Source organism: Rhipicephalus sanguineus, chromosome 5 (assembly GCF_013339695.2).
Source record: "Rhipicephalus sanguineus isolate Rsan-2018 chromosome 5, BIME_Rsan_1.4, whole genome shotgun sequence".
In the NCBI taxonomy this organism is placed as follows: Eukaryota; Metazoa; Arthropoda; class Arachnida; order Ixodida; family Ixodidae; genus Rhipicephalus; species Rhipicephalus sanguineus.
The window spans coordinates 41,525,945-41,550,528 of record NC_051180.1 but is presented as its reverse complement, the minus strand read 5'-3'; the positions used below and the strand labels follow the sequence as shown (position 1 = coordinate 41,550,528).

The 24,584-nt window shown below is 42.3% G+C and overlaps 1 protein-coding gene and 1 non-coding gene across 2 annotated transcripts; both read left to right on the top strand.

The window, feature by feature from the left end:
* Positions 1-1,583: 1,583 nt before the first annotated feature.
* Positions 1,584-17,469, top strand: LOC119393542 (ferrochelatase, mitochondrial). Its single transcript, XM_037660618.2, has 11 exons — positions 1,584-1,816; positions 1,900-1,941; positions 4,212-4,334; positions 4,408-4,556; positions 5,503-5,575; positions 6,695-6,863; positions 7,416-7,514; positions 9,406-9,513; positions 10,687-10,851; positions 11,487-11,546; positions 17,151-17,469. The coding sequence occupies exons 1-11, from the start codon at positions 1,761-1,763 to the stop codon at positions 17,280-17,282; spliced, it is 1,176 nt and encodes a 391-aa protein (XP_037516546.1). The 5' UTR covers positions 1,584-1,760; the 3' UTR covers positions 17,283-17,469.
* Positions 14,503-14,576, top strand: Trnas-aga (transfer RNA serine (anticodon AGA)). The gene has a single exon. It is a non-coding gene; the product is annotated as a tRNA-Ser (tRNA).
* Positions 17,470-24,584: the final 7,115 nt, after the last annotated feature.

The window sequence follows — 24,584 nt, the reverse complement described above, 5'->3', positions numbered from 1 at the left end:
AATGGATATCGGCTGAACAGTTGCAGATTGAGTCATCTTGGCTCAACACAACGGCCACAGGTTTGCAAATCGGAAATGCAGGATATTCATGTGTTAATATGTGTACTGTTATGTTCCGTCCTCCTGCAACACCCCTTATAAATCTTCTTGCACTTAGATTTAAGCACTTTTCAAAGTTCGCTCTGAAGTTACCATGGTGAAAGATTGATTGTATATAAAGTTGGACGCTAGCAAAACTCTATGGAAGTGTGCTTGTGCTGCACTTGCTGTCAGCATTTGAGAATATTGGCACCAATTTGATCTGTAATCGTGTCTCCACAGATGATTAAAAGCACCAATTCTGTGCATTTTACAGATGAAAGGCAGAGAGGAGCATCATAACTTGCTGCATGGTGTGTGTGCATTTGCGTGTGTGTGTTCAGAGTGGTTACTCGCATCAGTTATACCCCGGCCAGTAGCGAGATGCAGTAGCAAGAATTTCCCTGAGCGTCCTTCGGGTCTGAAGGCTGTCGGGTCTGAAGTTTCAACACGTGTGCCTCTACTGATCAGGCTCTGTAGACACTCAAAACATTTAACTAAGCACTGTTAAAACTAAACGTAGCTCCTCATTGAGTCTTTCTTTTTCAAGTAAAAAAAAAGTAATGTTTTAACTCCCGTCGAACATGATGGTATATGGCTCACTCAAATGAACTATATGAATTATATTGTGAACAAATGAATTATATTATGGTCGTTTTCCAGTGGGTGTGCAGTGCAATAAATGTTGCGCTTGTGTGTCCATTACAGTCTTCTGTGGCCCAGGCACCGCTTTTCTATATGAATTATAATGGATCGATTGACATTAATGAACATTTTATATTGCATTACCTGTTACCATGGGGTGTAAACATGAAAGACTGTGCACAGCTTATCTGCCCAAAATCTTGGAGCGGTGTGCATTCAGTGACAACAGTGTCAAAGAGCCCGGCGGGCAGTCGCCTGGCTACGCCCCTGCCGTTATCTCATCTGCTTTTAGTTACAGACAGGCAATGCGCGTACGCCATGTTGATCGCTACGGAAGCTAAATATCTGCGCAGATAAGAGGGTCTCCGTTTGTATCGGTTTGTATTGCGCTGCACTGTGAATTTAAAGCACTAGCTACCTTCTCTACAGGCTGTGTCCGCAAACCGCAGCCGCATTTAAAGTGCCCGCGCACTAGCGCCGAGTCTCTGAGGCCACGCTACCTTCGGAGCCGCGTAGAATGCATCGCTTGCCAAGCAGTCTTTCTACAGCCTTTAAAGTCAGGTGAGTCGTGGTTGTGGTCGAAGTAACCTGAAATACGGTAAAACATCGCCTCAAGCTCTGCGATAGCGTCATTTGAATAAAAATGCGGATCTTGGAGGTCATGGTTTTGCTAGCTGCAGGTAGCGGGAATCCAAAACATGTCATCTACGAGAACTCCTTCGCCTCCTAAGGTAAAATATATTTTGTTTATGTTCGATTAAGTCAGTTCATTAAAGTTTAATATGGAACGGTCAAGCTGATTTTTTCCTCCCTGAACACGTGACTGACGGGGAATGTAAAAGTCCCTAGATATTTGCTCTAGGGACTTTCACGGGGAATCGTCCCCTAGCAGACGACCTTCCCTGTCGTATCGCGGTACACGATGCACTTTGATCTGACAACTTATCGGCACACGTGGCCTCCTGTACAGCGGCGTGCTGCGACGGGGCGGGCATTGACATAACGGACCGCGACATTATCCGAGGCAGCGCCCAGGTATGTTGCCGTCGTGCCTTCCAATGGGTCGAACACTGCTGCGGTGGGGATATCGGATGTAGGTATCAGTTGGTGAGAACTTACCATTGACCACAGGCTGGTGGTCACGAATATGAATGACAAGAAATCTCTGAAACGCAGGAAAGTATGCAGACCACGATCTCTCCAGCAGCACTCCCAAAGGCAAGTAAACGTTGTTTCAATAAATTGCAGCGCCAGTTCGTCTGCTACGAGAAACTTCGCGCATGCGCTATACACAAGCGGTCGCATTAAATAATTGTATTACACATGTACACACGTCAGCAAAAGTTTACGGGACGCAGGCTCCACTACAAATGCGAATTTCTGCTCTGTTATATTGCGCAACACTTCTACTCGAGCTGGACAGTGTTGGTCGCAATACGAACTTCAGGGTGAGTATTAATCAGGATTTCATGTTCCCAGATAAAGCGAAAATAGTGCTTTCTCGAAAATTTCACGTCCCTTCTTAATTGTGAGTTTCTCAACTGTGAGAAAATAAGTTATACGAGTTTCTGAAGAACTCTACTACCTTTATATATATATATATATATATATATATATATATATCCTTATTTACACCAATCCCAGTGCTTCAGATGGACTCGTATTGTTGACTTGGAGAACAAAAGAGTGCCGCATAAATACAAGTATATTTAAATCCAGCTATAGTAATCTTTGGTGTATGTAATACCAACACTTAAAGATAGGTAATAAAGATACTAGCACATCGACAACACAATTTTTCAAATAAGAGAGTATGAATCGATACCATGCTTTCCAGACCTCAAAATTGTGCTAGTTTGTCTTGTTCTTAAATATCAGCATTCCAGGAGCGAATTACGCTAAACAGTACAATATACTGATAAGTACTGTTTGCTAAGTTTACAGTTCAAGGTGTTATTTTACGTTATTCTTTAAGCGATGAAATTCACTAGCAAAACAGTGATAGCTATATTTTACATATCTATAGACCAGCCATGCTTAAAAATATTCAAATACACATACGTGCCACTTGCATATCACCTAATAGTACTTTAATTTGGACCAGAGGAATGAGTAATTGGAGAATTGTATTCCAATATTGGTACGACAGTGCTGAGTATATTTTTGGCTAGTTTGCTGAAAATGAAATGCTTGCCGCATGTAGCCTTCAAATTTTAAAATGCAGTTCTTACACCTTAGGCAAGAAGACTCAGTATCACTACATCAAATCTCTGTTCTGCTGTACATTCACTCTGGGCACTACTTTGCAAAATGCTATAGCTACAGATTCTCCTTGTCAGTGCATGTCATCATATGCAGAGAGCCAGTCACTCAGCTGCCTATGACAAATTAGTTAACTGATTTATTTAAAAATTGCTTACAGGCCCTATATTAATGAGAACTAACAGACAATAACACCAAGGAAAGTATAGGGGGTGCTATCTGTAGTAATTAGAATATAAATGTGAAGAAAGTAAAGTGGACGAAAAGATAACTTGCCACCGGCAGGGACCGAACCTGCGACCTTCGAATAACGCGTAGAGCATCGGACGCGTTATTCGAAGGTCGCAGGTTCGGTCCCTGCCGGTGGTAATTTATCTTTTCGTCTACTTTACTTTCTTCACATTTATATTCTAATTACTACAGATAACACCCCCTATACTTTCCTTGGCGTTATTGTCTGTTAGTTCTTATTAATATTGTGTCTAACAAAGAAAAACGAGCCCTAAGAATCATCTGCTTTCCTTTATTTACAGGCCCCTAGAGGCTTGTGTAAGGGGGGAAATACAATGAAAAAGTTATAACATGTATAATAATTACAAAAAATTATGAAGCAGCACAGATATATTGAGGAATGAAAACAACCAAAAAGTAACATATATGCTAATATATAGTAATATTGAGTTACAACATGTACAACAAAGCAAACACTTTTGACCGTAGTAATTTCTCAAAGCAAAATACAAACAGTATAGTTTCAGAACAAGCGGCACATAATTTGGCTATTACAAAAGGTTATTTAACATATAACTGCACATAAATAACGAAATAGGCAATGACAAGAACAATTCACAACGATCTTGTACATATCATTCATATCTTCCATTACATATGTTACTCTACAGTGATGCGCTACGTATGTATCAATTCTCACACAAAATGTAGATATGCGAGTTGAAATGTACATGTAATAATCATTCACTGCATATAGCTTAAAAAAAAAAAAAGCCTTTTAACAAAAATATTTCATTTTAATTGGGTGAGACTGCCTAGCAATGCAGTTCCAAGATATTGGAGCTATAATAAGAAGCAATATGCTGCGACGTTAATCTCGGTGCCTGTACTCCAGGCACATTTACAGTAATTAAAGAAAGGAAAAAAAACTTGGGGATACCAAAAAATTGACCTTTGTTCTTTTTTATTTTACTGACACACACACAAAAAAATAGAGCACAAGCCAAGACTGCCATCCTGATGCACAATATGGGGGACTCCCACCACACAGAAGATGTCGCGGCTTATCTTGAGAGACTCTTCACTGATGAAGACATCATGTCTCTGCCTTTTCAGAGGTAAATTTGATGTCTTGTGTGCTAACACATGAATAATGCAACACAAATAACGCAAACATTTACAAATGAAAAGCTTTCTAGGACCACTGATTGCCAAGCGTAGAGCACCAAAGCTCATGCAGAAGTACAAAAAAATGGCTCCTGGAAAAGGCCTCTTGGAGTGGACTGAATTACAAGGAGCTCTGCTTGCCGACATGCTGGATAAAACATCACCTGAAACTGGTATGGCTGTTTTTCTTTTTTTCTTTTTTTTTTGCAGTTAGATGATGTCGCTAGTTATTGTGGCTGGCTTCTTCAGAGGCTATTGGTGGATATTACTTGAGACACATTTTTGGTTCAGCGTTCAGAAAATGTTCATGCTTTTTTTTGCCTGTTGACAGCATTGTAAAAAAAGTGTGAAAGCTTTGAATTTCTACATACTATACAGCTTTGCCAAAAGCCACGCTCATAAAAATATGTTGGAGATTAGTGGTAGAGTTACTGTGTAAACTAAGATCTCAGTCAGGCATGTAGCCAGGATTTTTTTTCGAGGGGGGCCCAAGGGCTAATTGTTAGAAAGGAAGTCTTTCCATGGCAAAAAAAAAAAAAAGAGAAAAAGTTGTCCGGGAATATAGAAGGTTTGACAAATTTTTTTTTGGGGGGGGGGGGGGGGAGGGGGGCCCCCCCCCTTTGCCTACCTACCTGATCTCAGTAATTTAAAAAAAGAGTTGTCTGTGGCATATGGCACAATACTTGGAGTTCACAAAGAAAGTTCTTTCAAACAGAAACAGAATTTGCAGCTAATTTTTGGAATACACATATCAAAAGAAGTCATAGTGTCAGATTTAAATTTCTACTGAATGGGCATGACTCCGACGCCCAAGCAGTTCATTCTTAGAAGCACCGTGTAAGCCTTGAAGTAAGCATTCATGAATCGGCAGAAGGTTGTTCACGAGCTAACTAACCCTTGTGATTTGTACGGCAAGCAACATCTGCATGTTTAAGTTTGACAGCTTGGGTGACAGAATTGTGCCATGAAGACAGTGTGACAGGTACTACATATACACTTAACAGCATGACAACTCGTCTACAAAACTGTGTAACTGTATTTTAACAAAATTATTGTCATGAATCGATTACATTTAAAATGCAAAGTAGCATTTATTTGTTCCCCTCACACACCTGCCAGGACCGCACAAGTACTTCATTGGCTTCCGTTATTCTAAGCCCTTGATAGAGGATGCCTTGCTGCAGATTGAAAGGTGAGGCTCTACTAGTTGACTTATGAGATTATTCGTCATTGCAGTGTGCACTAGTGCATTGATCGCACACAATGCATTGTAGTTTCTCCAAGGTCAAAGTAATCTCAGCACCCGCTGTTAGCTCAGCGCATAAGGTGTTGCACAGCTAAGTTCGAGGGCATGGGTTCGATTCCCAGCCACAGTGGCTGCATTTCAATGAGGGCGAAATGGGAAGAACACTAGTGTGCTTAGATTTAGGTGCGCGTTAAAGAACCCCAGGTTTTCTAAATTAATTCGTAGTCATCCACTAGTATGCCTTGTAATCGTATTGTGGTTTTGTCACGCGAAACCCCAACAACTATCATTGAAGTGTTCTCGGTAACCCCAATAGAAGATAGAAAACTCGATAGTGCCAAATTGCTTTTGCTTGTCTTGTAACACCTTCCCACTTTTTTTTTTCATCTTGTATATATATTTTCTATGTTAACCGTTAAACCAACATATCTCTATTGTCATTGTTCTCTAATGCTTTGCAGGTACACACACAGTTGAAGTGTATGTTATGCAAGTTGTTTCCGCAGGAACTTACAGGGTCTTTTATGCATTCGCACAAAATGACTCGAAGGTAAAAGCTATCTGGTGTAGCTATTTTACCATACACATTATATCAATGTCCAACACTCACTGACTGGCCTTTACTAATTTAACTTTCACTAATTAACTCACTTATTTTGCTTTGTTTATAAATATATAATTAACATTCACTAATCAACTTTTGTTGATAACTAATTAACTACTTAGCTACTCATTTATGCTTTGATTATCATCATATACATGTACTGTTATGCTTTCACTCGCTTTTGTATGGCTTTCGCACCCCTAGACATTGGTAATCTTTTCTTGCTTCACTTCTCTCACGCCAGTGTTTTTGTTCAATGCCATGACATATAAGGCTTTCTCTTTATTAAGTGTTCCACTTGATAGATGGCACTTGTAATCTGATCTACACTTTAGTCTTTATTTTTTAGTGTGCGGAATGTTATTCAGAAAAAGGACCTGCCATTCGCAGTGGGTGGTTGACACTGTTTTCTCTGTTGCACTGCATAATATTGTGCCCACTTGCACAATACTATGTTCCAGAGAAGGTTTTGAGCGAGTAGTGGCCTTTTCTCAGTACCCCCAGTACAGCTGCTGCACCACAGGAAGCAACCTGAATGCTATGTACCGATTCTGTAGCAAGCAACAGTTGCTGAGCAAAGCAAAATGGATCTTCATTGACCGATGGCCCATTCACGATGCCATCACTCAGGTGAGTGGAAATGTAAAGGAAATTCACGATGCCTGCTTCAACTAAAACACCTGCACTGGCCAAAACTTGTATGATGTGTTTATTAGTACACTTGGCTATTACATGCTATTCTTTATTAAAATACTGTTCAATCCTCTTATATTTGATAGACACAGGTGGAACATAGGCTGGTCTGGCTTAACAGAGGGTAAAGATCAGTTTAGTACAGAAGTAACACAAGAACAGAGCATATGTTGCGTCCCTCCGTTTTCGTCCTCCAGTTGCTTCTGTGCTAAATTATATATATATATAATGTGTGTGTGTGTGTGGTCTTAGAAAGTTTCAGCTTTAAAGATGGATGCATTACACTCTGAAAAAACTTAATTTTCAGTCAATGAGCACTTTTTTCTTAGTAGATCGCATGCATGTGTGAACAACACCCTATTTGTTGTACATTACAATAAAACACATCTTGGCCGATTGGAAGCCAATTTATATGGGGACGACATTGTAAATGCTAACACATGCAGACAGTTGGACTTTCCTGTGTAATTTATTCTAATTTCTTTCCAGGCATATGCAGTCATAATTGAAGAAGAGCTCAAGAAGTTTCCTGAGGATGTGCAACAACAAGTAGTTCTTCTGTTTTCTGCACACTCTCTTCCAATGAAGGTAAGTGTTGTTATGTGATAGTGCATATCAGAATTGTTAGTGCAATGAAGATGGTGCGGCACAGAAATTAAGAAAGGTAAAGGTACAGAGTATAATGTCTCTGATATGTACTAAGAAAAAAACGACAAAGATTAAAAAAAAAGAAAGCATTGCTTGAGCGATATGTTAATACTTCTTCCTCCATGCAGTACAGATATGAACTGGGAAACCGTGGAAGCCATTAACATGTGGACAATGTTTGTTTTTTAACCATACTAAAATGCACTGTATTTATAGGCTTCACTGCAAATACTCTTGCATGCCAATAGCAAAACGACGTTATAAAGGTCTTTTTTCACAGTTTCTAAAAGTCCTGTATATTACCATTTATGAAGTTTTTCAGGGACAGCTGAAAACAAACTCTCAAATTTGACCTTTACAACCTTCTAAAAAGTGCAATATATCAAATAAATTAGACACATTTTGATTCAGGTTCATCACGTAAGTTTTAAAGACATGGAGTACAAAAGAAAACTAAATTTTTTTGCAGCCTTATAAGCACACATCAAGGAGCCAGCCAGGATACTGCAAACCTGTGTGTGTATCGCTAAGTGGATTCATTAAGCAATTTGAGGATCCACATATAGAGCTACAAAGAACTCTTCACTGCATCCGTGTATCTGATTATTCATGTGAGGCTGGCAGTTACTGCTCTTCAGTGGAAAAATGTAAAGGAAAGAAGTTTCACGACTGACTGCTCACATCATCACGATGATCACAAGAAGGTATAACATGTATATAAAGTTTATTATAATCTACCCACTCAAGTATATACAGCATATACGATTTGCAGTGGTCCCATATCGATGGAGGCGAAATTCTAGAGGGCCATATACTGTGTGATGTCAGCACATGTTAAAGAACCCCAGCTAGTTGAAATTTCAGAAGCTCTCCACTATGGCATTCCTCATAATCATATCATGATTTTGGCACATATTATTATAACATTATTAGAATATATGATTTCTGTGCCACAAGAACTTGCCACCACCTGCAGACTCAAGTTAAAAAATAGTGAGCTTTTTAAGTCCTTAAAACTGTACTGATGAGGTATGCAACCATGGAATTACCTCTAGATTAATTTTTATCACCTGGAGCTATTTAATGTGCACTCAAACTTAACTACAGCATACGTCCGACTGTGCCAACAGCTGTCAGGAATCAGTCTCACACCTTCATGTTCTGCAACAGAACGCCACAACCACCGTGCGACTGCTGTATAGTAAACAGAAAGTATGGCTAGTCAGTAAGCACTCATGGCAGCAAAACAGTGCAATAAACCAAGCTTATAAATGAGCCTCCTGCCACAACCACAGAAAGAGGTCTGTTTACTCAAAAAGCTTCAGCTGTCTCTTTGCTTGCTGTGCTTTTCTTATCACAGTGACTGTGGAGTGGACTGTGCAGGCATATCTGTGAGTGTGAACATGCGAATGAACTTACTTTAAAGTGCAGCGTTTTGCCCTGTTGCTTCACTCCATGTGTCTTTTTTCGCATGGTCCTGTCGCCGTAAGTGTCGGGAACCCATTTATCAGACAGCACACATTATTAATTAGCATGCTCACAATAGCTAGTGCAGCAGTGTCACATCTGCACCATTTTCTCACTCATAACGAATTTAGTTGATGTGAAATTTTATTGCAGTTAGCCTTTAGTGCTTGAGCTGTCGCAGAATAGCTGCCTACATAATGTGCTTTGTCCGGTGTGTTTATCTCACCCTTGGATGCTGTTTGAGACTGTCAGTTGCTTTATGCAAAGCAGCATGATATCAATAACGAAACGATAGACACCCATCAAGTCGTGGCATGTCACCTATGCATTAGCCCAACAATGCGCATTCACTTTATTCGAGCAGGTTGTGGACAGAGGCGACACATATCCGAGCGAGGTAGCTGCCACTGTGGTCAGCATTATGAGCAAGCTGAACAACAGCCATTCTTATCGCTTGGTATGGCAGTCCAAGGTAAGCCAGTGCACACTTGCTACTACACCTTGTGTTTACCTTTACTGTGAAAGTTTCATTGACTATTTTGTGCAATGGCATGCACTACAAAGAGATTTCTGTGCAGAAGCTTTCAGCTCATTCAACTATAACAAAAAATTAACCTAGGACATGTCCAAGCAGTACTGTGATGAGAGTTTCAGAAGCCAAGTTTCTGAAAATGTGGTGAAAACATTCAATTCATTATAGTGGTTACCTCAGATAAAAGGAAGAACTATATAATGATTAGCTTAATATGATATGCCATTGTAAAACATAAAGTTTTCTTTATTGTGTGCTGGGTATTACATCTGAGCTAACAGGACATTTCAGAAACTGAAAAAAAATATGACCTTCACACAGTTTTCTTCCGAATCCAGAAAAAAGAACACTAAGCAATTACGCCAAACAAGAGTGCCATGTCAAAAGGACATTAATGGCTGGTATTAAAATTTTACAGGCCATATTATATGAGGGAGAAAATAAGATGAACATACCTGCAGCTTGCGTATACAGCCTAATGTTTACATTACTACAACTTGCACTAGTATATGTGAATATGGTATTATACCACTTTACTTGCTATGGACAACAACTGATCAGAAATTCAACACTTTCCCAAATTCCACAGTCCATAATCTTTTGACTTTGATGGTACACAGTTGTGATATTCGTAACGCTGCAATATTCAAGAGTGATGCTACAGCCAAGGGCAGTAAGCAATTAGATGGAATTGTGGGATCGTGTAAACTGCAAGACTGCGGCCAAGAGAAGTGTAGTTGGTGATGGTAGAAAAAAAAAAGGGTGTTTTGATGAAGTTAAGAAATTTACAGGCTGAAGATGGTGCAAGATCGCACAAGAAATAGTCTAACGGTGATGACAGGATTGGGAAATTGGCAGCCATGGGATGGGTTGGCATCCCATCGCATGCAGCACACAAGAAAATAAGTTAAAGCAGCAAATGGGAAGTTTTAAGGCGATTTCTGCAGAACTCCCGGTAGATAACAATAAAAATGCGACAGAAGAAAAAAAGAGGCGCCTTGCTGTTGAGAAAATTACAAGCAAAAAAGTGGCTGTGTCGCTTGTATAACACCGGAAAGAACTTGCAGCACATAGCGTTAGCAAGAATGTCACGAGTGAGCTTGCTCGCTGCAGGTTGGCCCCATGCCTTGGCTCCGGCCCAACACTGAGGAGGCCATGCGAGCCCTGGTGAAGGAAGGCCACCGGCACGTGATGGTGGTGCCAGTGAGTTTCGTGAACGAGCACGTGGAGACACTTTACGACATGGACGTCGAACTGGGAAGGGAGCTGGCACCCGAGGCAAGTGCAATGACAGCATGATTAACGCAACGCTTGCAGAAAGGTTAAAGTGCGGAGGCTGCATTAAGATGCCGCACTTCTGAGGTTGCCTGAATGCCGATTAAGAACAGTTATCAGATGGTCAAACTGCTCAGAGTCTGTTATGCACTGGTTCACTGTTTAACCTTTTGTAAAGGCCATAAATGATAGCTGTAAGCACTGAATGGAAAAAGCTTACTCCTGCCACTGCATTTCATTGCTTCTTGTGTGTGTGTAATGTATGTTATAAATGGAACTGGAAGTACAAAAAATGAGAGAGAATAAATTGCATAGGGTAACAATATTTCATAATGTTGAGAACGGGGGATCGACCTATGTGCAGCTCAGCTCGTATGAAAGCTCTTAATTTCACTACTATTTTCTAAAGCTGTAGAACTGAAGAGCTTTAGAAAATTTAAATTATATTAAGGCAAAAAATTGTAAAAGTATATTTGGATATATTTTTTAAAGGGCACAGTTTCAGAAATGAAAGCATGCAAAGACCACTGGGGAAGGCCTTTTCTCTTACTGAAGAAGTGAAAGTCGTCTGTGACGATGCTCATGCCAAAACAACTCCATAGATGTGTAACGAAACATGGAATGGCGTTTACTTACAGATTGGAGTACTGAATTTTATTCGTGCTCCAGCTTTGAACGACCACCATGTCTTCATCAGGGTGAGTCCCACTTCTTTTTATCTTTATGATTGCACATTCATGTTGCCGTTTTTCCCCCATCAACATCAGTTGCCACAAGGTGCATCATCAAATTCAGAAACAATTCTGCGTTTATGTATGTCTACTGCTTTGTTCAATTCACTTCAATTTAACTGACCAGCATCACATAGCTCCAAAAGCATAAGGCTGCAAAGATGTAGCTTGGTGGAGATCTGGGCTTCTATTTTGTAGTGATACATTCTGCTTAAATCTCTGCTAATAAGTCTTATCATTCACCACTCATGGCTGACTGATCCAGTTGATAATGAGGGCAGACAGCTGCTCGAATCACAGACCAAGTGTGAAGAGACATATATTTACAAAATAGCACATGGTGGCAACGCACATGTGCTGTGAATGTTTATAAAATAAGGAAGTTGATATATAGCACGATATGTATGTAGCACAATACAGTACTATAGTAGTGATGATGGTGGAAGATGCTGATGCATTTGCCTATTTCAGCACGAGGAATAGACGTTAACATGAACACCTGGAACAAGGCCTATGTAGTGAACACTTAAACCCGGAACAAGGCAGATGTAGTGACCACTTAAAAAGTGGTTGTGGTGGGTTAGCTCGCCACAGGAGGAACATAAAGACGTTTGGATACTTAAAGGGACCCTCTAACACTTTTCCAGACCTCATTGTTTCAGATTTTTTACTTTCGGGTTGCGTAGACTGAAGGCTGAAGAGATTAATGCAGCAAGAACGGCAGCGATAGGGGCACGCAGTCCGAAGTTATTCAGCCTAGAACACTCAAAATACAATAAAATGGAGGCCTACCCTCAACTCGATTTTCGCAGGGTCACCTGACCACGTTTCACTCTCCTTGTGACGTCTGATGGCACCCCAATGAAATGAACTGAAAGATCCTACGTACGGGAAGCTTGCATACCATGTTTCCCGTTATTTCAAAAGTATTGAGGACGCCGTTGCGATAGTAACAAACAATGTGGTGCATTAAGAGTGAACTGCACGTGCGAAGCGAGGCAGATTGCGAACGCCTCTATCATGTTTTGTAGTTTTAGTCATCTTTCTTGTTGCGACGCCGTCTATATCAACGCTCTTCCAATTTTTTCCCTTCAGTTTCTTCAAACAACGGCGCCTGGAGCGTCCCCAGCGCGTTTCCTCCAGCGCCGTGGCGTTCGGCGCATTCTTTGCCGGGCGCTGCAGTTTTAAAGCTGAAAAAGTCTGAGATCGTTCGTCTATTTGGTGTTCAGTGAAAAAAGCATGCTAAAGAAAATCTAAACCCAATAATAACCCCTTTTGTAATGCAACGCCGTTATTACTTCTAACGTTACATTTATCCAATCACAGGCCAGCGCTCATCTTCGTCATTTCCGCACGCAATAGTTCTGGCGAGTGCCACTACGCGTTGATGCGGTCGGTAGCAATGTAGGCGCTTCAAAAAAAGTGTTGGAGGCCCCTTTAAGCTGCACATTTTAGCTTACAAAAGCTTTCCTGGCAAGCACTGATGCCACATGAGTCGCTAATGCAGCAAGTTTGGTTCTAGCAGTGCCTGTGCACTGGCATGCACCCAAGTGGCTGTGGGCAAAGTACTAACACTGCTTTATTACAGTAAAGAAGGCTGCAAAACACAAGCAGTGGATGAGGCAAGACAAGCATTGACAGCAGCATGCGTAGGCAGAATTTGGGGGTTGGGGGGTGTTCAAATATACTGTATGTATGTTCGTGCATGCATTTGTATGTGTACGTGTATATATGTACATACAAAATTTTTTCGAAGGGGTTTGAATGCCCCCTACCACTGGCTATGCCAGTAATTAACAGTTCTGCTAATTGCTAAACTGGTCAAGCAGCAATTGCCTAAGAATTTTTTAAGTGAGTGCATGCAAGCGCCTGGCAGTGTACTAGACCATCCCCATGTTATGTGGGTTGCATTTTAGTAACACTTGGGCACATATGCCCATGTCAATGAAAAGTAAGTATGTTTGGGAAATTCCTAAAGGCTTAGTTGCAGATGTTTCCCACAGTGATAGGTGGCTCAAACATATCCGCAAGTGGTCTGGTTTGGTCTCACAGTTCATATGCTTATTGGCAGAAACTTTGCCTTTACTTATTGAATATAGTTTCTTCTTCCTGTGAAAACAACTTAGGTCATTTTCTGCTAGTAACTGCTATGTGTAATACCCAGGCTTGTGTTGTATGATTATCTTGATACAAGCAGTTTAACAAGATTCTGTGGCCCTTCAAGTGTGGCATAATGAAATGCTGTAGTGTGTTCCTGGATACCTCCACCACCACTGCTACAAGAAACTTCTTGTTGCAACTGCGAACGTTTATCGTGATGATCCACAGCCTGTGGATCACAGGGCACAATACAAAATAAAGTCTTCACCAAGTAGCCACAAAGGCTTACCTTCCTAACACGACTATGCACATGTTACAATGTTCCAGCTCCACGGTGCCATTCTTTCGATTTGTATTTGTCGAGCACAAGTCTGAAGACATGCACCTACTTCGTGAAGTACAGGACTGCTGCGTAGCTATTTTGTAGCTATATCTTTTTTCAATGCTCTAATGCCTCATTGCACCATGAGTGGTGGGTGATAAGACTAGCATAGCCTTGAGCAGATGGCATCGCTACGAGGTCTCCTTCCTGTCCAGATACCCCAGATACCCATCAAGCCACATTTTTGCAACCGTGTGCTCTTGGGACCATGTGACACGAGTGAATTAATTTGAACTGAACAAAGCAGTGGTCATGCTGAGTCACCAAGCTAGGCCATACAGAAATCTTTGCAGGACTATGCCTGGTGACATGGTATGGTGTCTATTTTCCCTTTCTTAACCCTTCCACCACCTTGCGGGATTTCTCAGAACTGATTTTCAATATATCTCCAGTTGCTTCGAGCTGTCGATGAATTCGCCCTCGCGCTGCCAATTGCTAGCTTCCTGGTTAGCTCAATTGGTAGAGCGACCGCCCCAGAAAGGCGTTGGTCCCGGGTTCGAACCCCGGACCAGGACGAATTTTTCGACGACTAAGAGGCTTTATTTCTGAGAAATCCGTATGGATTTCCTTGTGGCTTCGTGCTACAAACGGGTGGTTGTCTAATTTCCCTTTCTTAACCCTTCCACCACCTTGCGGGATTCCTCAGAACTGATTTTCAATATTGATGAATAGATTGTGCCCAAAATATGTACCTATGAAATTCTTGCAACTGCTTCTGGCATCCGCACTACACCAAACTTTAAGATTGGCTTTGATTACCACGACAGAACTGTTCTAGAGCACTAGATTCGGGTATACCATGCTATGGACAATTCGTGAAAATCTTTTGGCAGTCTTTCCTGCAAATATATTTTCCAACCAAGCTCTTGATCACAGAATACTTCTCTCGCACTAAGTGTGTTTACCCCATCCACATTTCAGCGAAAGTGCATGAGCACCAGAAGGCTTTCCAAAACTTGCCATGGGAATTCTGAGCCTTATAATTACCCCCCACCCTACATATGATGACCAAGGTGCCTGTCTGAGTACACTCTGTAGTGTATAGAGAGAAAGGAAAGGCAGGGACGAGTGTTGAATAGAAAAAATAATTTGTTCTGCTAGTCAGTGGTAGAGTTTATTTGGTTGAAAAACTTATTTGCTTGTGAATGTGCCGTAACATTTTCTGTAAATTGTCCACTCAGGCTCAAGTCACAGTTTGGGTTAGTTTCCGTGGCGCAATTTTCTACAAGTTCATGCTATAAGTTACGGATCACAACTTATATGGCAGGGCAGGGCATGCACTATACTATCCACATGTGCTTCCTAGACCACTGCAGGATCCAGTCATACGTTTACATTAACAGCTGTTTGTTTCATGTTTGCCTTTTTTTATGTGAACGTATTTTTTTACAAATTGTAAAGTTCAGATGCTTGAATGGACATCTGAAATGAGTAGCTGGATATGCACTTTTTAGCAATAACCAACGGCATAGGCAAAAGCAATTTTGGGGTTTATTTATGAAGAAAATATAAATAAGTACCTCACTGGCGCATCACTGTCTGGAGATCTTGTTCAGTGCTATTTTTCTCTCCGTACCTTTGCAACAGGACAAATCCCAACTTCAGAACTTTCTACACTGGCCTTCAAGGGTCCCTGCACTGCCCAGAGGTCGAAATTTAGTTGTGGTGTTGCATTTGTGCACGAGTCTACAATGAACATGTAGCCACGAGAATTCTTCGAAACGGCGCTGTAATAGCGGAGTTACAGACTTTTGATGACCCAAAAGAGGCCCCTCGCTCGTTTCGCTCTTTCCTTCGCCATGCTCTGTTCGTTGGCTCGTCTCTCCTCCTGGCCGAGTGCACCTCCTCACCATGCGAGGAGGAAGAGCAGCCAGTGCACGTACCTGTGTGCAGACAAACATGTTCTTTTTGTGGATGACATGAGCAGATGACAATGTTGACATCAGGGCGAACACTGAGGTGCTGAGGATTGCCGAAAGGCCCAGAGAGGAGAAGGGTTTGTTTCTTAGAATTTGTGGGGCACCCGCGGCTCGCAGCACTGCCATGTTTGGCATTGTTGATTATGATGGCATTCTGAACTTGATGCGCACGTTTACTTGAAATGTAAAAAAATTATCGGAGGCGGTTTAGAGGCCCTTTAAGGACAGCCTCATTAATATGGCCATGACTGATGGATGTGAAAAAAAAAAACTACCAAAAAAGTGATAGTTCTGGGTTCCTAGTGTTGGAGTGCTTGTTAAAGGGACACTAAAGAGCAAAACTATTTTTCTCATATTAGTAAAGTACTCTTTCACGATACCAAAAACACCATGCTTGCTGCGAGAAGACGCTTAGTAAGCGAGAAAACGCACAAAAACAACATGTGGGTGGGGACGCCACCTAGAAGTTTTCGCACCATTCGCCGTGACGTCACGTTTTGATGGCACCTACTAGGGACTGCGTAGTTCCTAATAAATAAAAATGAAGTACATTGTCCTCTGAGGGGGCCATAGACTTAACATACCAAGCTTGGGGTAATTTTGTTGAGCCAATGGTGCCAAAATACAATAAATACACTTTGAAATTCGTGACATTATGCGGGGAGATTTCGGTGCGAAACTAAAAATGCAACTTCGAACTTGATTTTCTCCTCTGTTAATAAACCTATGATGGCAAAATTGATGACATTAGAGTTCTCAGAGCACAATTTATCGATCTAAACTGATTCATTGCTTCTCTTGAGTGTCCCTTTAAAGAAAAGCTATCTTTGGGTAGTTGTACTTACCCCGTGGATGCAAATAAAATTGAAAAAACAACAACAACAAAAACAAGGATGCGGTTGCTGTTGAGCTGGACTACAGACCATGCCTTGAGATTAGATTGGTGTCACTTGCCCTATATTCAGCAGAGGCCTTCATGACATTAAAGCTGATGAAAATGCAATCTTGAAGGCTGGAGAAAAATTTGGTTGCCATGGTATTAGCCCGATCTACGCTCCACCGTGAACATTTTTTGTAATAAGATATATAACTGATTGAGCCTTGAGACCGTTGTAGTGTATGTGACGCTTGTTACGTGAGATGCAAAACGATATTTTTGTTTTCTTTCAGGGATTAGCCGATTTAGTGAAGAAACACCTGAAACTCCAAAAGAAATGTTCTCCACAGCTTCTCATGACATGCCCCATGTGCACGAATGATACATGTAAGCATATGCGGAAGTGGATTGAGACATTGCCGTGAGTTTAACGAGAAGAAAGGCATAACTGGGCAGCCCGATTTTTGTTAGTCACAACCATACCAAGGCAACAGTTAATGAAGGAACTTACACTGGAAATTATTTGTGTTTGTCTTTTATTTAGGCGTGAAAACGTCTGCTCTATCAGAGCTGGCTACACCAAAATCAGAAATTAATTTACAATGATACAGGCAAGAAAAAAAAGATAATGTTCAGATTAGAGCACTGCACGGGCCGTAATTTTCGGCCCGGGCCCGGCCCGGGCCCGGACCTCGTTCAAATTTACCCGCCCGAACCCGGCCCGGTGACTCAAAATAAGACCCGGGCCCGGCCCGAACCCGAGAAAAGATTTCGCCTACCCGGCCCGGCCCGGCCCGACCACAGATCAGGCCCGACTGAGGCCCGACCCAGTAATCTAGGTGGTGATGCCCGAACATGGAATCGACAGCAGGGTGTTTTAAGTGGCAAATATCTAAGCTTTGTTGGCGCATGTTTTGCTAACAATTATACTTTAACATAGTTACAGTAATTTCTTGTAAAAAGGGGCTCACGGTGCAAACAGTTGAGCGGACATACTATGAATACAATGAATGTTTGTTCGGCAGTGGTATACTGTACCTATTTGTTCTGCATATACACTGGGGATCATGAAGGGTGTTTTGTAGCAGACATTGTAGCAAGAAGAGTGATTTGCAGCACGAGTTTAGTTTCGATAGGGAGCGCAATGACAACAAAGGATGGATTGATGGATGGATAAACTTTATTATGGCCCATCGGAACGCGCTCTAGCACGTTGCGGGCCGCTCCGACATCGGAACAGAAAGACCAAGTCTCTCTGCTTCGTCGCGGGCCCGTTGGCCTGCCCATATAGCTGCTCTTCTAGCGCGGAGCTGGTATATAATAGCAGCCTCCCATTTGGACAGCGCGATGGCTTCGCCGCCGCGTAACACGGAGCATCGCCAGAGCACGTGCTCTAGATTGGCTTGGCAGAGAACAAAACGCTCACTTCACTTTGTTTTTATTGCACTTTATAACCTATTGTAATTTATAGCATGCTCTAGCCACAAAGCCAACCATGCACCCTTCTCGATATGTATAGTACCCGTCTTCACCATTGTAGCACCTTGCCAGAGCAAGAGAAACAGGGGGAAAAAACAAATTTGTGACCTTTGTTGTAAATACACTAATCTGGGCAAAGGTATGGAACCGCGTGCACCACGTGTATGCGTATAATCAACCAAAAGGAAGAAAAAACTATTTGTCATAGACTATTTTCATACACCATACCACTGCTAGTATATAGACTGTAAGTTTCTCATGGCATAGTTTACAGTTTACTTCTTCACATATTGCGCGAAAAATCAAAGTATCAAGAGATTCCCGATTTAAGCACGCCATGCGCTGTTGCATCACATATCCTGCCGCGCTAAAGCTTCTTGCACTGCTCGCGCTAGCCGGACGGGCGCACCACATCTGCCTTGCCAATTGCGAAGGCGTCGGCAGTCGTTGTTCTTAGCTTCCACCACTGGAGCAAATCTAGGATGTCTTTGTGGACCTCTGCAGAATGACCATAGCTGTCCAGCTCATCCCTTCACTTCTCTCGTTCCCGAACGTCGTGCCACTCTTCAATGTCGTTTATAAAACTCCTCTTTGAGGGCTTCTCCTTGTAGTTTTCAGCAGTGTATGTTATGCACGGTTTCCACCGTGCTCGTTTTATCCATATTATAATGGTTTATGCCTTCCCAGCTATGTTGTATCGGTAGAAGCTGGCCATTGGACTACGCGGTTAGAACTGGCAGGAAGTGGACGAAGCAATTTCGATATATTTTCGGGGTTCGCTCGAGTTTGGTAATAGATGCGCGACTAAGCTTCTCGAAGCTTACTCATTGGATGCATATGGTTCGAGGTAAGGGGACATCACCCGGCACGGAATCTGTCATTATCCTTTTTCAAGCCAGATATTTCGTCAAGCGAATATACTTCACCCCACACCTTGTTTAATGGACCTGTTCTATTCCTGCACATTCCAACGCTTTTGCGGCAGTATCATGTAGATCTCGCACTATATAGCGCACTATATAGGGCCTCAAACACGCGGCTCGCGAACCTCTCGCTAGCGGCTCTCCGCCCGCACATGACTGTCTTCATCCCATTTTTTTATAAGTATGTTCCTGAGATACACAGGCATGACAGATCCAAAGCATATTTTTCGTGAGGCACCCCCTGTGGTCACCGTGTGTTGATACATAACCGTGAAACAAAAGCTATATTTCAGAATCGGCGTCCAGATTTTAGTCACTACGGGTGATACGAAATGACTGGTTGCCCAGACGTGAAACGGAGACGTCCGTTAATGGCAATACTAAAGGCGAACTGCTGCGCCGGCCACGTGCACGTGCCCTCGATGACCATCGGTTTCCTCTTCTTCGATAGAGTCTGGCGCGCTCCAAGTTACTCCGTTCCGCACTATTTTCCAACAATATGTTGTTGGAATCCTGCCGCCAAATCCCCTTCAGAAATGATCCCGTGTATGAGATATGGGAAAGGTCTGCTGTGAAATAACGGTAGTTTTAAAACAACCTGTTCCCCCCTCCCACCCTCCTACCTTCGTCATTGCCCTAGCCTTTTGCAGGGGTTAATTTTCGCGAATGCGGCCCGTTAGCTGAGGTGAGTTTGAGAACCCTGATATGGCGGAACAAGACGAAAGCTCAGACGTTAACAATGTGGGCACACAAAGCAGGCTGTGCATGTCCATCTCGCGCCTGATGACCACTGGGAGCCGTCACAGAGTCATGGAAAAACAATGTGCCTTTATAGGGATTCTATGTATCAAAACTCCGTGCAGTCTTATTGTTTTAGAGGGGGGTTGTACATTCAACAATGTATCCCCGCTTTGGAGCTCTGATTTTATTATATTACATTTATTACTGCGATTATAGAGTAACATTTGGGAAATAAAATAATAACGAAAGCAAATAAAGCACGGAATAGCGATATGTTACATATAAGTGCCTGGTCTATTTACTTTTAGCTCGCCCGTTTCAGATAAATCAAGTAGCTCATATGCAAGAAGCAAAAGAAGTTCAGTACTTATCCATCATAAAACTTCTCCAAAGAGCTTACCCCACATGAAAAAGCGTGTTTTCGAGATAAAATGTGGGACATATATGCATGCACAGCGTATGCGGAACAAGGCATATTAAAGAGAACAACGATTTTTCTATTATCAGTAAATTACTCTTTTACCATTCCAAAAGCACCACGCTCGCCGCGACAAGACTCTTGGTAAGAGAGAAAACTCCCATGAAAATGCAGGTAACGACGCCAACTTGAAATTCACGCAGCAAACTCCGTGACGTCATATATTCTGACGGCATCTACTGGGCCCTACGTAGTTTATAGTGGGTAAAAATGAAGTACATTGACCTCTGAGGGGGTCATAACACTTAACATACCAAATTTCTGGAAATTTCGTTGAGCCAATGTTCCCAAAATACGACGAATACAGTTTGAAATCCGTGACGTCACGTTCGGAGATTTCAGCGCGAAATTTGAAAATGGAACTTTGACCTTGATTTTCTCCTTTATTAATAAACTCATTGATGGTGAAATTAATGACGTTCGGGTTCTGAGAGTACACTTTATCGGTCTAAACAAATTCAGTGTTTCACTTTAGTGACCCTTTAAGAATGGTGCAAAGTCCAAGCGCGGCCCGACACGAGCCCGCCACCTCAAACCCGGGCCCGGCCCTAAGCCCGGAGCTTCAGGCCCGAGCCCGGCCCGGGCCCGCCGTGAAAACTACTTTACCTGGCCCGGCCCGGCCCACGGGCCGGGCCGGGCCCGGGTTTTCGGGTAGGCCCGAGCCCGTGCAGTGCTCTAGTTCAGATGCCTAATACAAAAGCAAGCATGCAAAAGCAAGCATGCAAAGAATGTTCCTGTGGACATTAGCATCGAAAGCACAGTTCAGAATGTATAGGGTTGTCACCCATTGCACTGGTTTTGGTCCAACTGTTTTTTTCATGTATAAAGACAATGAGATTGGCCTGTTAAAAAAGAACATAACGAAGACAAACATAACGTGCCAATTATATGCACTTCATAGCGTTAATGTCCACTAAAAAACAGCAAAGAACCCTCACTGCCTTTGCTTATTGAGAGATAGAGAGAACTCTTTATTGAAATGCGGAAAATTTAGCTGGCGTATGCAAATAGCTGACTTGCTGCTCTGTGTAGGGAAGGGGATTGGGGACTAAAAGACAGGAAGAGAGAAAGAAAAAAAGAGATGACATGAAAAGGTTAAAACCGAATAAAAAAAGAAATAAGAGCTTTTGGCTCTTCGGCGGGGACGTGTGCTGGTAGGGTCTCTCATTGTGTGCATTCAACGTGCAACTAAAGTTTGTCGAGCTGACCGATACTATCTATATATGTGAATAGCAGTATCATTACATGCCTCTGTTGCTTGAGGCAGGCTAACGGGCCCAAGATACAGTCAAGTGATAAAGGCATGGCAAGTAGTTAACTCACTTCAAGAGGCCATCTATTACGGACGTTCAACTGATCACGCAAGTAAATGTGTTGTTCATGGCGGGAGCACTCTGTGATGGCATGCTCCATTGATGCGACGAAACTGTCATGTTCAAAGTTCAATGCGGGGACATTCTTCATTTCATACAAATTGCTGTTTTCAAAAGAATGATGAAAGTGAAAGTCCATGTGTGCGGTAGAGATAATGCACAAAAAGTATTCCAGTACACAGTAGCCATTGCCATAGGCGTGCACAGGGTTCCCCTTCAGGGTGGCCGAAGGTTCATCGCAGCGGCCCCCACTCCCTATTAAGTCAAAGTATGGGGCAGACATTGCCCCCCCCCCCCCCCGTATGGCCATTGCCAAGCTGGTTGATGACAGCAACATCTGTTCTATCACCGGCGCAGGCAGACAATGGTGTTAGCTGCAAACATCTCATGCAATGCTGAAACGCTGCCTTCATGATGACGACGACCTCAAGGACTGTTGTGCATATGCACCCCGGTGTAAAATATATACATTGTGATACGCACTGAGAGGAAATGGCCAATGAGCAATGGTTTGAGGGAAGCAGATTTAAGGTATCCTACATATAAGACCTGTGAAACGTGCTACAATCGTACAAAACCAATATTCACATCATCGTGTCACTCAATAAAATTAAGGTTTCCTAGCTTAGTTGCACATTTTTTCAAACATGTTAATTCAGCGCACATGTATGCCTTACTATAAATGCTAAAATGGCTTTAAGTATTGTTTCTGCATTCCAACTTCATTGTTATTGTGGCTCCAGTTTTTTTTGTGTGTGTATGTGTGTAAATTTTATGGTACGTACTGCCAATAAACATTTCGCTGTTGGCACCTGTACCGACTCCCTTCTTTCTGTTGTACTGGAAATGGTAGTATACCATGGATCACCTTCATATGATTAGCCAAATAATAGAGAAAACTGCTGTATACAAAAAACCCCTCTATATGACATTCATAGATTATGAAAAGGCATTAGACTTGGTAGAGATACGAGAGGTTCTAGAGGCGTTTTGTCAACTAGTACTTGAAACATAACATGCGAACACCACAACAAATATATAGAGAGATTCCACAGATACTCTGATCCCTTCTCAAAAGAAGCAGAAAAATCCCAATTGTGAAAGGGGTATGCCAAGGAGATACTATCTCTCCACTGCTATTCACTGCTTGTCTAGAAGTGTTGAAATGAATACATTAGGAAGAAAGAGGAACGAAGATTAACAGAGAATGTCTAAGAAATTCACGGTTTGTATACGACATTGTACTCTTCAGCAATGACGGCAATGAATTACAAAAATTGGTTGAATAATTAAACCGGGAAAGCTGCAAAGTCAGGTTGAAGGTCAATATGCAGGAGACAAAGATAATGCTAGGTAACCCAGTGAAAGAGTGACAATTCGTGATAGACAACTGGGCCGTTGAACCAGTGAAACAGTGTGTCTATCTGGGCCAAATATTAACAGGGGAGCCTGGTCATGTAAAAGAAATCCACCGAAAAATAAGGATGGGTTGGTGTGCATATGGCAGGCATTCACAACTTTTGACCGGTAACTTACCACTGTCACTCAAGTGCAAAGTGTAAAACCACTGAATTTTGGCAGTTATAACATATGGAGCAGAAACCTGGAGGATAACAAAGAAACTCTGAGAAGGTAAGTACCACCCAGCGTACAGTGGAACGAAAAATGATATGCATAACACTTGGAGAAAGGAAGACAGCAGAGTGGATCAGAGAACAAACAGGGGTAGCAGATATCCTACTTGATATTAAGAGGAGAAAATGGACCTGGGCAAGTCATGTCACGAGGACAGATAAGCGATGGTCAGTTGGAACATCGGAATGGATACCATGAGATGGGAAGCGCAGGTACGGACAGCAAAGGGTTAGGCAGAGTGACAAAATTAGGAATTTTGGAGGCATAAAATGGAGTCGGCTTAAATGCGCAGGACAGGGTGGGTTGGAGGTCATTGGGAGAGTAGAGTTGATTCTTGTATCTGTGGCACACACCCACACTGGGGCAAGAACCTTGTAGTTTTAAAAGAGAATCCTTAATGTATGCCTTTGTCCTGCACTGGAAATAATAATAAAAAAAAACCTGATGATGATGATGGTGCACTCAGAAAGTTGAGTTGCGGATACATTATGTCTCTTGTCCATCAAAGTGGGGATCTAATCTGAGACCTGAGGTCAGCTGTCATCACGTATGTTTAATTTAATTATATCCTTCTCCTTCTGTGCTTATTCCAACATGCTGCATGAGCACACAACCACACAGCTAGAAATGCTCATTAGAATGGTTCACAGAAAGTACTGTATGTCGGCACAAAGCACTTAACACGAAATGCAGTTGAGCAGTTTATTGAAAAGTAAACGCGTGATCAGGAATCAAGTATTTAGTGCAGAAATACAGTGAGTCAGCATAAAACATGTTTCGTTATTCGAAGCAGCTTTGATCACGGGACGGTCTTGTTGCTGTTAAATATTGAACGGGTACGTGCATTGACCTCATTCTGGCCAAAGCAATTCCGTGCACGACCTGTTGATGGAATCGCCGTCGGTACGGAATGCGCCACTTGGAGAGCTCAAAGGTAAGTTTTTTCGACAACCCGACACTGTCCCGGATGCGTAAGCACAAACAGCTGTGTTCACATTCGTCACGAATCGCCGTTGCTTCCACGACGCGGTTACGAGCACGACAAAGAAAACGCGCAGTACGTAGGTAGAGGGGCTTTAGCAGAACCCCCTGACCTCG

Bases quoted from the DNA above. Each gene is read 5' to 3' on its own strand.
- LOC119393542 (XM_037660618.2), top strand. From the start codon at position 1,761: ATGTTGCCGTCGTGCCTTCCAATGGGTCGAACACTGCTGCGGTGGGGA. The intron at 6,864-7,415 runs GTGAGTGGAAAT...ATTTCTTTCCAG, and splicing joins TTCACGATGCCATCACTCAG to GCATATGCAGTCATAATTGA. The intron at 10,852-11,486 runs GCAAGTGCAATG...GTTTACTTACAG, and splicing joins GAAGGGAGCTGGCACCCGAG to ATTGGAGTACTGAATTTTAT.